At 39.4% G+C, this 13,974-nt stretch overlaps 1 protein-coding gene across 1 annotated transcript in view; it reads right to left on the bottom strand.

Annotated features, from left to right (window-relative positions):
• LOC140949031 (uncharacterized) overlaps positions 1-13,561 on the bottom strand; it is a 29,428-nt gene extending 15,867 nt beyond the window's left edge. Inside the window, exons 1-9 of the mRNA XM_073398284.1 lie at positions 13,492-13,561; positions 12,702-12,830; positions 12,118-12,272; positions 10,957-11,131; positions 10,445-10,560; positions 9,128-9,254; positions 7,533-7,652; positions 3,169-3,312; positions 1,580-1,810 (exon numbers count right to left, since the gene is read on the bottom strand). Of these exons, the coding sequence (XP_073254385.1) occupies positions 1,580-1,810; positions 3,169-3,312; positions 7,533-7,652; positions 9,128-9,254; positions 10,445-10,560; positions 10,957-11,131; positions 12,118-12,272; positions 12,702-12,830; positions 13,492-13,561 (1,267 nt within the window). The remainder of the gene's footprint in view (positions 1-1,579; positions 1,811-3,168; positions 3,313-7,532; positions 7,653-9,127; positions 9,255-10,444; positions 10,561-10,956; positions 11,132-12,117; positions 12,273-12,701; positions 12,831-13,491) is intronic.
• Between the last annotated feature and the right edge of the window lie 413 nt (positions 13,562-13,974).

Genomic DNA, 13,974 nt, shown 5'->3' with positions numbered 1-13,974 from the left:
GTATGTATAGTCAGAAATATGATGACAATGAAGTATTCTTTTGAGGTAACCTCTGACCGTAGAGTCAATGGTAGTACGCCTTGCTGTAGTTATCTTGCAGACTCTAATACTTACATTCTTACTCCCCTGATCCCAATTCCCTGGGTTATATGCCACTCAGACCCCAGGCGGGATTTGTTTTCTGTTAGTCACCCCGGTAGTGTTGTGCTCAAATCCCCTGGATACTCCCTGGGTTTAACTCCCTATCTGATTGGTGGCTAGAGTTGTTTCTCGGTAGTCCTGTGTTGATACTTCCCAATTTCCTGAGTTTAAATCCATCTAACGGCAATTGCTGGAGCTGTCTCTCCGAAGTCCTGTGTTTAACCCCCGTGGGTACTCCCCTGATCCAAATTCCTAGGCTTTAATCCCACTCAGAACACTTTGGGGAGTTGTTTCTCAGTAGTCCTGTGTTCAGATATTCGGCTAAGCTTAAAAATTCGCCAACTTCGGGTCTGCCTCCGGTCAGTTAAGATTATTAACCTTTTCATATTTACTTCTAGTGAAATATTTGGTTTGACCCAGTTCATATCTACTAGCCTTTGTGCTTTAATTATTGCGCATGGTAAATAATCAGATTATAGATAACAATTATATTATTCACCGAATTGGAGGTGGCCAGTGGTGTCATTTACCGAGCCGCGAAAAGGCGATGTTAATATCTTACACTAGCCACCGACAGTGAGGTGAATAATTATTTTACTATATATTAGTTTACTATAAGACTCAGCTTAATTTGCATTTGTAAACAAAAAACTTCTTCACCGGTTTCATCGATAAATTCAAGTAAAATAGACAAAGCTTTACCTGTCAAAACGTCCAAACCGAACTTCGTAACCTTCTTCGTGTGTTTCGGTAACAGCTTGCTTGATTATTTGTGAAATTTCTTTGTTTGTTATGGCAGCAAACCGGGAAGCCATTTTGCTCGTAACTTACGAGAGTTTGGCGTCGCTCGCTCGAAGGAACTGGAGGTGAATCCGTGAATAGCATTGGATATTCACTGATTGAGTAGCCAATCAGAGCGCGTGAAAAACACTATCCACTGTTTAGTATATACTAATTAACAATTATTCCTAGAGTCCGAATGGGCTCTGAGTCAATAGCCCATGAGGCCGAAGACCGAATGGGCTATTGACTCAGAGGCAATGAGGGCGAGAGGAACAATTGTTTTAATCCAACTAGTTGTTCAAAAAATTTGAGACAAAACAACTTAAGCTAGCAAAACGGAATTCAGCCGCCATTGTTTTGGTTTTCAAAGCCGGCGCTCTTCTCTACTAGTGGGCTATAACATATAGCCTAGTAATGGCTCAACCAATCAGAACGCAGCATTGATAATAGACCACTAGTTGGATTTTACTGAATTAGTTATACTGAATTGTTATAATTATTGTCGTTATAGTAATAGAACTGCTGCTGCCGCTGTTGATTGATGATGATAATGATGATGATGATTGTTGTTGTTGTTGTAAGACATCCTGCTTAAAGTTAGGATGTATATACAATATATAATCTCAGTATATAGCTTGAAATGAAACTGAAGTACCTCTCTTGAAGCTCACATCAACATCTGTTTTCTCTTCCACTACATCTATGATGAACTTTAGAGCTTTTTTGCCAGAGCGACTCTTTGGTTCCGCAAGGAGCAAGTCTTCCGCCTTCCTTTTCATAATTTTTAGCAACTCGAGAGGGAACCTCTGCTTACTTTGTTTGTCCAAAGTACTTGACTGTATGTTACTCAAACTTACAGCGCCGTCTTTACCCTTGATGTTTGGGGCTAAACAATTAAACATAAAAAGAATGAAAGTAACGTAAGGAAGCTCATTTCGAAAACATTTTGGAGAGGCCCCGCTGATGCATGCTCATACATTTAGTGTTAAATTTTGAAAGGCGGAGGGGAATGCCCCAGTTTTAAAGTAACGGGGATGCATTATGCCTCGCTTAGGGATAGAAATTGTAGATTTTTATCATTCGTAGGGTGTTCAGGACGGATATTCATTATCTTTACCCATAGACGTTCTGTTTAGAGCTGTGCGTAAACAAACAACCAGTGTATCTTTATGAAAATAAGAAAACAAGTAGGCAAATCGCCCCATGCAAGGGAAACCGAATTTCGGAATCCGAGAAATTTCTGCTTGTGGAATCTGGAATCCTGACTTTCTGGAATCCGTGATTCAGCTCAAGGACGAGGGAATTCCACTAACTATGGAAATCCAAAATCCAAGTTCCACTGACAAAGAATCTGGAATCCAGTACCTGGAACCCAGAATCCACGTCGTAGAATCCAGAATCCGAGACTGTCGTGGATTCCCTTACATGAGGTGTGACAGACAAACAAAAGTCGTCATACCGAGCTGGAATATTGTCTTCTTTTAGTGATCAGATAAAGCCTGAACCACGCCCACTTTTTTTTTGGGGGGGGGGGGAGGGGGGTTAATTCTTGTCTTCCCACAAGCGTCCCCAGTTACCTTACCCATCCCCTTCCGCGGGGGAACAGCTGCGAAATTGACTTGCAGAGACCTCATCTTGTAGCATTAAAACAGATTCTATGGGAAACAGATGGAAGTGTCTAGATGTCAGTTTGGGTAGACTAGCATTGCATGGATATAACTAAGAGAAAAACTGAAGAAGTTGACATTCTATAACTGCTTCAAATCGTTGCAGGATTATTCTCTGATGTTTAAGGACTTGATGACTTTGACAGAGTTGATACTTAAAGACGACTTAATTGAACGGAAAGAAAAAATATTTGTGAATATAGAGCGTTTTCACATGACGTCACGGCGGCCATATTGGTGTTCCATAACAATAAAACGGCGGCCATGTTGGTGTTCTAAACCAATCCTGTCGGAATTGAACTCTTTTCTCATGTAAACGCGTCCTTTTGTTCCCATAAATTTTAATGGATGCTGGTCACGTGAATGTAAACGCTCTATACCAGGAATACAGATTATAGAGTTTTTACACTCGTGGCCAGCAGCTACGCAATTTATTGCGACAAAAAAATGCGTTTGCATAAGAAAATTATCGCCCCTTTTTATTGCATTTGGACAGCAACATGGCGGTTGACGTTATGTGAAAAGGCCCTAGACAAGACAGTGGTAGAAACAAAGTAAGGTAGAGGGGCTAGCTTACTTCTTCCGGGCGGTCCATTATTGCCACGTGGTCCGTCACGGGCTTTATGCCCCAGTCCACCATCCCCGCAAACCGGAAATTGACGTTTCATCATGAAATACGTCTTACAATTTCTCCCTTTTCCACCCCTACTGCCTTCGCCTCCTGGATAAGATAGAAAGATAGAAAATAAAAAAGCACAATCGTAAAAAGATAGAGTGTAGTTTTCGCGAGGAAAATACAGTCAAACCCCATTAGATGGGACACTGAACGGAGTGTCCGTAGTAAACGAGTCATGTTATTTAAGTCAAAAGCAAGCCTATTATTGTACAGAATACTAAAGAAAAAAGACGCTATGGAGCGTACACTTCCCCGTCGTGGTTGTGAAACCACCATGTCTCTAAGATATTAGCCTAGTTCAGGAGCCCATCAAATGGAGCCTCCATCTCCCATACAAGCTCTTGGAGTCAACCCTTTCCCGAGTAGATTTATAATTAGAACAGTTCCCAGGGGAGACTTCGCGCGCCGACGGTGGGAAGAGCCAATCACAACGACGAAATGACACTGCTATTGTACTTCATCAAACAGCGGGAAATTCGTTGTTGACAGGCCAAACACAATCACAAGCTAGTGAAACGTGACTTTAGCGTTTCCATCCCTCAGAGATTTTCTTTATTTTTTCTTTCTAGCGGGTATATTATATTGTTGAGAATTTTAAACTCTGACTTTTTTAATCTTAATTTTGGTTGCTTGTCTCTCATTAAGAGGCCATGAAGCTGGTCTGCTACATGCATAATGATTAACTACTACCTGCAGTCTGTAGTTCTGACAGGATTCGTTTTCTTTAGCCAATTTTTTTTGGAGCGTTAAGGTTCTTATTTCGGCTAAATGACTCAGTATTAATCAAATTTCTAGTTTTTCAAGGTTTTTTTTTTTCCGAAATGCGTTTATCTGAATAAGCACTTGTAGTCCTTACGGTTGTTTTGCCCGTGAGCTAGTGTGATGATTCCCTGATATGTTTTGTAACGCCGGGTCCAGCCATTGTCTTCTCACAAAAAAGTGATCTACAGATGCGAATTCGAAGGAAGGAATTGAGCCTAAACTTCTACATTAACTGCTGAGAATTGTCCTGTTAGTCAGTCATAATTCTTTTGGCGCAGATACAATCCATTTTGTTTTTCTTGAGATAAGTGGGTCTTTGGACTGGAGTGCGATGTCACAAATTCCTCCGTTAGCAAATTACTTTTGAGTTAGCTTCACAGTCGAGCAACTGTTGTTTCTGTTCAACTTTTCAAGTGCCGGTTTTATCAGGCAACTCTCATGGTGATACAAGTCAGTCGTAAAGGAAGACTGCAATTTCTCAAATTTCGGAGCTGAAGCATTCCTCGTTAGTTGCTACTTAGGTCATCGCTTTTGCGCGCGGTTCTTAACTGGCGAAATCCACTCCACGGTGATGACAAAAATCAAATGATCCTGGCACTTTTTCGGCGCTGATCATCGAAAAGTTCCAAATCGTCCACAGAACGCTTAATCTTCGACTCTTTTCAAGGTGCATGCTTAAATGTGGGATGTATGACAGCAAAAAATGAAACACTCGCAAAGATAACCTTTCCGTGATCCTCAGTTCGCTGCCTTTGTCCCATCGCTTCATGCTCAGTCTCAGTCGGGTAATTCATTAACTTATATTTCATGATACCCAGATCCCAGCGGCTGTAAAAGTGTCAAAATGGACGAAAAGGAGAAAAGGAAAACGGTCGAAGGACGGGCTTCTGAGTTCGACTTCATCCAATTATATTTTTTCACGGTGACACACGAGACTCACGGAAATATGACACTTTTCGCGGGAAACTAGCCGTTCTATTTATAAATCTACTCGGGAAAGGGTTGACTCAAGAAATTAATGGAGTTGGAGGCTCCATTTGATGGGCTCCTGCCTAGTTATGCTCTGATTACTCCATACATATCCTTCTAAATTTTACTTGGGTCTAAACGTTTAGACCTAAGTCAAATATGAGGTTACTGGCGGTGAATAACAAGTCTAACAAATTTAAAACAAACAGTGAAAAAAGAACTCTCTATTGTTGGTTTTCACATGACGTCACTAAAACTCAAACTACAAAACTATCAATCTTACTGAGATTTTACTTTCATGATGTATTCGAGCAGCTGAAAAATAATTTTCGTACAAATTTTCGCTTCAAAAAGGGTTCTTAGTTTTTTGATAGAGTACGCCTGAATTTCCAAGCTACTGCGTGACGTGGCATTTACATTACGGCCGAGAGAGCTGTCTTGTAGGTTAAAAGAGTGACGTATTTCGGGGAATTTTGCTATCTAAATGGTTCATGTAATTAGAAAAAGTATTACTTTAATGTTTATGAGTTCCTCGAGGAATAAATTCACGCTTTTGTTCCAAAACTCGGTAACAGATGTTTTTGTTGGTTCCCGTCCGCCATGTTGGTGCTCATCCAGGTGGGCACCAACATAGCGTCTCCATACAAATCTCTATAAATTTGAGTAAAACATTTCTTCCGACATCTCGTATACGAAATATTCCTTCTGGCCTGAATCTTGGCGAGGGTCTTTGTATATATATTTACCTTCTTTTATCTCCCAGTTTCCGGACTTTATCTATTGACCGGTTTTGATTTTTATTTTGATCTAGTTTGAATGACGTGACACTGAAAACCAGCAATTTTTCTTACATGAGGCTTCAAAAACAGCATGGCAATCTCATGTACTGATTAAAGATATGTAAGGGATGGGTAAGGAGTCAATTACGTTGAGCATGGAATTGGCTAAAACGCAATATTACGAGTTCGAATGTTTTGAGGATAATTATTCACTGGCGATCAGCAAGTAGGGGTGTCGGATTAACACAAAGAAGTTTAACACCAAAGGAACATGGTCTTCACAGAGCTTTAAAACACAGCATCCGCTAACACAAACTTGACTTGAACTTAAGTAAAACTAAACAGCCTCTGCCAATAATGACAAACTCTCAATTGAACTTCAGATATCTTACGGCTTCCGCCAACTTGTAAACATAGAACTTGAAAATCGACCTTCGTCACACTTGACTAAACACAGCACCCCAACTCATGGGAAAAAACTTAGTTCGTCAAAAGAACTCGCTTGAAACTTGTATACCGTTTAACATATGGTTCTAGAAAATACTAAACAGGCGAATAGTAGAAGCTTTTCGACATATTCTATGATTTCAGTAACTGATGCAAATCTGCTGACTCATGCTGAAATGTAAACATGCCCTAATTTATTATTCATGAATAATTAAAAAACGTTACTCCTCGAGTAAATTAAAGACTAAACTCGAAGTCATCTCAAGATATCACGAAGTAGTCCGGTCTCATTTCGTAAAATAGCCGAAACAAGCCGAAATGTTACGAACTTGCGCGCCCAATTTTGTCCCGAAACTAATGCATAATTTCACAGCTATTTTTCATATCCCGAACTACCTTGGGTCGCAGTAGCACAATCGGGTAATTTAACTTAGAGTCTCCTCTGATCTGACGGCTCACACAGTTGAGTCGGTTCAAACCCCGGGAAAGCCAAAATAATAATTTTTTCTTCCTCGAATAAGTTAAAGAATAAATCAAAGAAATCGAAGTGATCTCGCGATATCTCGAAACACTTCGGCTCTCACTTCGTTAAATAGCCGAAAAAAACCGAAAACCTACAAACTTTGCGTGCCCAATCTTGTCCCAAAAAGGTCGACTTTGATACATTCCTGACCCTGGCGAATCCTTTACTTTACGCTCCGCAGAAGTAATAAAACAGGACATTATCTTCGTCAATCTTAACATCTCTAACCTTCACAAAGTCATCGTTTAGCGGGTCATGTCCATGGAAACACCCAAAAGTCGCTATTTTTTACATGACTTTCATTCTCGTTCCCAGAGTCCGCGTAGCCCTTGTCCAGCGGAACGGGCACGGATACGGGGAGGTCCCTGTTGCCCGTTGCTCAGGATAAGGGAAAAGCGGACGTTCTGTGTTAAACTCGTTTGATCTGATGTTGAATTCTAGAATTCATCTTATACTGTGTACTCTAACACTGTCAGCTGAGAGTTCGTTACCTTCAGTGTGGAATGTTTTATTATAGCACACAGCTGACAATGAAGTATCCGCATTAACGAGCTGTATGCACCCTAGAGTCCACTTTAGTTGTCATTTTCGAGCTTTTCAAGATTTCAAGATGGTTTGTGTCATCAAAGCTTTAATGAGAATCAGAGAAGACTCAGGAGGAGACTGGATTTATTTCTATCTTTTAAAAAAGCTTTTTACATAGTATTCAGCCTTTTCGACTTGTTTGTAATTAGTTAAGCTGCGACTTGAGTTGGAAAGGTTATGACAAGAGTAAACGATGTTACCTTTTCCTCCTCGTCCATTCTTTGCTGGCTCTGCTCCAAGCCCTTTGCAGGATTTCAGGAGAACGTTGCCGTTGACTTTTCCCCAGCTAAATACGATATTACCAGCTCGTCCTCCGTTTCCTACAAGAAATTGTTCCAAAGAAATTGATTACAGTCGAACCCCTCCACATAACCGCCACCTTGGGGACAGACGAAAGTCGCCGGTGTGGAGAGGTGGCCCTTATGGGGAGCTAGCGCGGGATAATATGACAATTTATTTAGGGAGGAGAACATGCTTATTGTGCTAAGTTTACATTCCTTGTATCTCATAATGGTAATCCAATCATAAATAGCTAGTAATTATACAGAGATAAAATACATACAAAACTTGCATGTTTTGAATCGAAATGTTAACGTGACAAACCGAGCAAGGTTCGTAACATACACTAAAGCATCGTAGACAATTTATGCTTACTGCAGCAGTATAAAATCGAACACAATCAAAATACTATTACCGCTATTAACTATTAACGCACCACAAGGAACAAATTTCATGACCATTCTTGACTTTTTAATCAGTCGCTGAAAAAACTGGCCGTTGTGAAGAGGTGGCCGTTGGTGAAGGTTCGAAACTCAAAAATAGGAATTTAGCCAATGGTGACCTATTTGCAGACCTGCCAACCCCTGATACAGGAAAATCTGGAAACTAATGAAAAAATATATATATTGAAATGCTACAAGAGGTAGTGAGATCCTTTTTTTTTTTTTTTTTTTTTTACAAATCACAACTAAATAAATCTTTTTTCCTGTGGGTGTATTAATTGTTTTTTCAAATGCTACCATACTTTATTTGTGGTCCCTCTTGTAGCAAAATGCCGCGGCTTTCTTTGTTGACTCTAAGAGGCCAGGGATGAGGGCATAACTGGGACGAAACATACAGTATTGGGACGTTCAATTCCGGATAAGCAGCTTCATGGCCAAAATGTTACACAAAGGGCTTCAACAGGCACTGGCATTACCCATTTAATTTCTATTTTTATTCATCAAGGTAACGTTTCATTTGAAAATGATATTTCTCCAAAAAACCGTGAGATTGGGGGGCTAAGTCTTGAGGCCGTGAGAAAGGTCAAACCATCGTGAGACTCACGGCAGAATTCTGAGAGTTGGTAGGTCTGCATTTGACCTCAGACTAGTTCAAAAACGCATATTCGCCCATTAAGCTAAGCTGAAACATATCTAGAAAAGATTCTTGAAAATTATATATAAAACATACAGCATTATATATTGGATGAGGTTTTTGTGATATCTGGAATAATCAAGGTCGAGGTAAGTGTTATCAGCCGAGCGGAAGGACGAGACTAATAACACTTACTGAGACATTCGGATTATTTAGGATATCACAAAAACCGAATCTAATAATTGTTTTAGCAAGGAACCTAAATTGATATTGTTATTGGAAATCATGCAATGTGCGCGCAACCTACAGATTAGTCAGTTATCTGCTAACAGATAACTAATTACTGATCTGTAGGTTGTGCTGATTTCCAAATTTAGCTGTAGGCGGTTAGCCGATAAGAAGGCAGATAATGAGTAAAATGTATAATAACATTTCTTACCTGGCGTTCCAGCGTTCCCTCCTTTCTTGCCACTCTTTCCTTTTTCTCCAGGTGTTCCAGGAAAATAGCTCGGCGAACAAAGTTGCGGCCCTTGGTTGTTGCACAAACTCGCAGGTCTGTCGGGTTGCTGAATTTATTTCGTAAAGGGTTGAATAATAGGTCTCAAATTGTTATTTCAACAAGGTAGAAGCAGTTTAACTGTTGTATGAACATGAGAAATCAAAAACACTCAAATGTTTCCCACCAAAATACGCCATGCTCAAGTTTTGATGCAAAGATATCCCAGCACTTTTTTTTAGTTTCCTCAAAGACATCGCGGGCAGCCTAAAGTGCGGTGTTTCACAATCACACTTTTAGTTGAGCTAAATGAGGCATAAGACGGTGCAGTTCTAGTTACTAAGGGACTGTTTACATGAAGAGAGGAAGATGCTCGTACCAGCTGAAAGATTCTAGACGGCGAAATAACTTTTCCTTGGGAGAAATTTTCGTCTGTGTGGTGCTCAAGTAGAGAAGTAATTAAGCATGGCGGGCGAAAACCACAAAAATACAATTTTGGCCCTTCTGCTCTCTTTACTGGCGTTAATCACAATAATCAGCTCGTGGTAACGCCAAACGAAATGGTCGGCCATTATTGCCGTGATTACCCACTAAATGACCCGCAGCTATTTTTTTCTGGTTTGTCCCTAGTACTAGGATCTTACAAACAAAGACAGTTTACATGGTACTAGGATCTTCCTATCTCTCAGCTATGATCTTCCTAGTACTAGGGAGATCCTAGCGCTAGAGACAAGTGCAACCCTGTGCCTGTAAACTGAACACAGAAAACATATATAGTTCTAAGGTGATCCGCCTTCTAGGATCTTCCCAGTGCTAGGATCTTCCTCCCCTGTAATGGTCGGGGTTCAAGTTGTTAGTGGTCGAAATTTCTTGGGTCACATTTCTAGACATCTAAAGCTTGTTGTTGTTGTTGTTGTTGTTTTTTTTCAGTTTTGTTTGTTCCTAGACATTTTTCTCGTTATGATAAAATCGGCATTCCAGTCAGAGCAAACCTCATGAAGTACAAGTAATACAGCTTTCAAAAATTTCATTTAAAATCTATTTTTAAAACCAAGATGTTTCCAAGGTTTTCAAGATATCAGCTTAATTAAAACCTCTGGTGAAGGAAGGGGATTTTTACGACCAATGTACATCAAACTCAAACAAATGTGTTCAGCGCGCTTTTTAGTGTGTAGGTGTTTAAATGAAATTCATCACATGACACCAAGCTTTGCATGGTTTATAATCAAAACGTCAGTTATTACTAGTTTATTAAATTACCGTGTAACCAAGTCCCTCGGCATTTTCTCCCGAACCGCCATCTTGTCCTTTGTGTCCGTTGCCTCCATTTGCGATCACAGTTAGAGAACCGCGAACTACGCCAACAAGTATTTCAACTGTGAAAATAATTTAGAGGTCAGTTTAAAAAGTCAGAGACAGGTGAAATATTCTGTGTGATTTGTGATTTTAACAACTCAAATAAATTTATACTGGGTAGGTCGAAACAAAAAAATAAGAAATTCAACCCACAAATGGCGTCGACGTCGATGTCGAAGTAGTCTTGTTTAGTCCCAGTATATTCATTTCGACAGCTTTAGTTGTTCAAACTTTGTATAGCGTTAGGCGCCCGATATCTATATTGAAATTGCGTTGGCGATGAGATATCGATTTATCCACCGTGGATAAGGGATGTGATTGTTCATCTCAATCGCGATTGTTCTATTGATTGTTCTATGAGACTGCGTATTCAAGATATAATAGTTGCTGCAGCCAGACTCTTTCCTTCCACTTACCCTTAGGACCATCAATTCCATCGTTTCCCTTTTCTCCATCCGCACCAGTTGTCACTCGGTTTGTAAACTGCTGATTCCAGTTCGGTGCTGATATGTCAAGTTCACTTCCGGGTGTAGCAATTATTCTTCTAGCACAAACAGTCAGTTCTTTGATTCCGTACAATTTAACAGAGCCCTAGCGAAACAGAAAGCCTGTATTTAAATTGAATACTAAGGGTAAACCTTTACCAAGTTGATCACTAGCTGTCGTCAACTATCTATGTCCCTAGCGACCTTACGATGCGGCTACGTGTCCGCAAAGAAATTTAAAAAACGCGTGAGTGTACTTAGCCTGAGAAAATAGCCGACATTTCGCGAAGCCACCACAGATTTTCCCGCGAAATGATTTCTAAGAAACGATGGAAGAAATTCCAGATCTGAGCAGTGCTTCTGATTGGCTGAAAATTTGGGGCTGTTTTCTACGGCTGGAGTGGATGTGAAGAGTCTTTGTTTTGCTCACTAAACCTTTTGTATCTTAGAGATTGCGCTCCGCCGCTGTCGCATTTTAGAAAAGTCCCTAAACAAGACTTTGGTAAGTTGTCGTGGAAAATCTCATGGAGAACAAAACGAGAAAGGGGTATCTCAAAGAGGCAGAGAGAACTTAGACCTTTTCTGAAAAATAGCTTTTCAGAGATCTGTAAGTTTTGTGTTTAAAGTTCAAATAAATTGATGTTGATTTTAAAACAGCTTCCTCTTAAACGTTTATTGTTTATAGCAGGTCAAAAGATTAAAAAAATATTGATGTAATATATCAAAGCATCGACACAGCGTTTCATCAACAGATGAAACTCCTCGAAATTCGTCAAAAATACTGTGCTGTGCGTCGTATTTTCAACTGTCTTCTCAGTGTATCATCTGGTGATAAAACACTGCGTCTCATGCTTAATATATTTTATCAATATTTTTAGAATCGTTTGACCTGCTATAAACAATAAACGTTTTGACCAAAAACTTGATACTAGATTTTGACCAAAACTTCAAAGTACAACAGTGGCCTGCAGATTTTTCTTCTCTAGTTTTGAAAATAACATTTCAGTTATCCCGCAAGATATTTTTCAGGCACAGACCAGCAGTTCATGTAGACCTAAAGCGTGATAGTTTTTTTCCAGCTTTGAGACTCACCTCAACGTATAAGGAGTCGGTCTGAATTTCCACCTTTGAAATGAACCGCATTTCCTGCCGAGCTCGGCTAAAGTCGTAGTTAAGTCCTTGCTTTTTTTCTAATTGTTCTTTTACATACTTCAGATGAACGACTCTTCCAAGAATACGATATTTTCCTAAAAGAAGAGAATAAAATCGTTTTTTTAAAGCCCTGATAAGGGTGAATGAAAGTAATAAGACCATCAAGTTCTCGAAAGCCACAGCTATCGAGAACTCCGGGCTTATCGAGCCTTATAGAGCACCTAACGGCTTATCGTACACATAGCATAAGGGAAAAATGAAGTCTAATAAAGGACATTTATTAAGAGCCGTAACGTCATTTTTAAAATGATGTCCAAGAAAACTGAATCGGCGACATGGAATTTAAGAACATGAAAGAGTTCATGGACTTTTGATCGACAACTCAGTCAGTAGGGAGACATCGTTCTTCAAGCTTAAATCAGATTCACATTTTTCCAATGAGTTTCGATTCAACAAGCTCATATCTCGGTACATTCCCTTTTGAATTAAAGGATATAATGCGCCTTATGTTTTTGTTATCTTACCGGCCTCCATTTCCAGTAACGATGGAATATGAATCCAACTCATTTGTGGGACTTTTGGAGTTACCTCTTTAGATGAATTGCCGAGTGTGGTCTGCGCGCATCCGTTATTGATAGTCACCTTACTGAATACTGTAGACGAAAAGCAAAAGCGAAGGAAAGAAACTGTAAATTTATAGCCTGCGTCACAGAGGAATTTAAACCTTTGGTTAAGTCCCCCTGCGAGCCAGCGCCAAAATGTTTGTTCTGCGTCCTCACCAGTGTATCAGGAATTGAGTACGCGCTATGATTTCTGCGTTAAAATATGCACTGGAGTCCATTATTGGCCCATAATAAGGATATCCGCGCTTCTTAACAGACGTTACTACGGCGGGATTAGATTACGCCTTCAATGCAGGCTATCAATATACAGCAAAATTCCATTAGATGATCTTGAAATAAAAACAAGCAATGAGGGAGAGAAAATCTTAAAAATTAATTAATTTTGCTCTCTCCTTCTGAGTTCACCTACACTAAAGCACACAGCATCCCCAAGAGAAAAAAAAGTAAAGGAAAATGAAAAAGTTATTCGTAGAATCTTTGGCGTTAATTTGTTTATTTTTCGTTCATTGATTTGTTTTTATTTTACTACATTACCTTTGAACGAACACCAATCGAGGACAACAATTTTACTTTGCTCTTTAATAATTGTAAAACCCAATTATAAAATGAAAGTTTTGTTCAGCCCATTCGCTTATATTACCTGGAAAGTTAATGATAATTGAATAAGAAATAAAAAAATGTCAGAACATACCCTTAGGTAAGAAACTGGATGAGCTGATAAGAGCAAAAACCACGAAAGACGTACTTAACCAATTCTTCATTTTTTGTCACGTCCTGTAAACTGCAACACTTTCTTTCCGGCTGAGAAGCCCGTAATTAAAATATTTTCCCATTTCTTATTTATAACCTATCACTGTGTTGGAAAACGAGATTACAACAGCGGGAAGAATACCTGCAGTGATATAATGAAGCACCTAGTTTGGAAGGAACAATGAGGGATGTTTCTTTGTTTAAATCACTGCTTAATTTCACTTTAACGAAGGAACGTTATGAAGGGGATACCGCGGTTACAATCAAAATTAAATGTTTTGTTCTGTAGGGGGTAATTAAGTCAATTTTGTTAATAAAGTTAACAGTGAAAGATTGACATATTGCACTAAATAGTCATTACAATTTTTAATTATTACATAATTAGCCCGATGCCAGACCGTGACATATATTTTATCATAATTAC

Source organism: Porites lutea, chromosome 9 (assembly GCF_958299795.1).
Source record: "Porites lutea chromosome 9, jaPorLute2.1, whole genome shotgun sequence".
Taxonomy (NCBI): domain Eukaryota; kingdom Metazoa; phylum Cnidaria; class Anthozoa; order Scleractinia; family Poritidae; genus Porites; species Porites lutea.
This window is presented reverse-complemented; position numbering and strand designations above follow the sequence as displayed.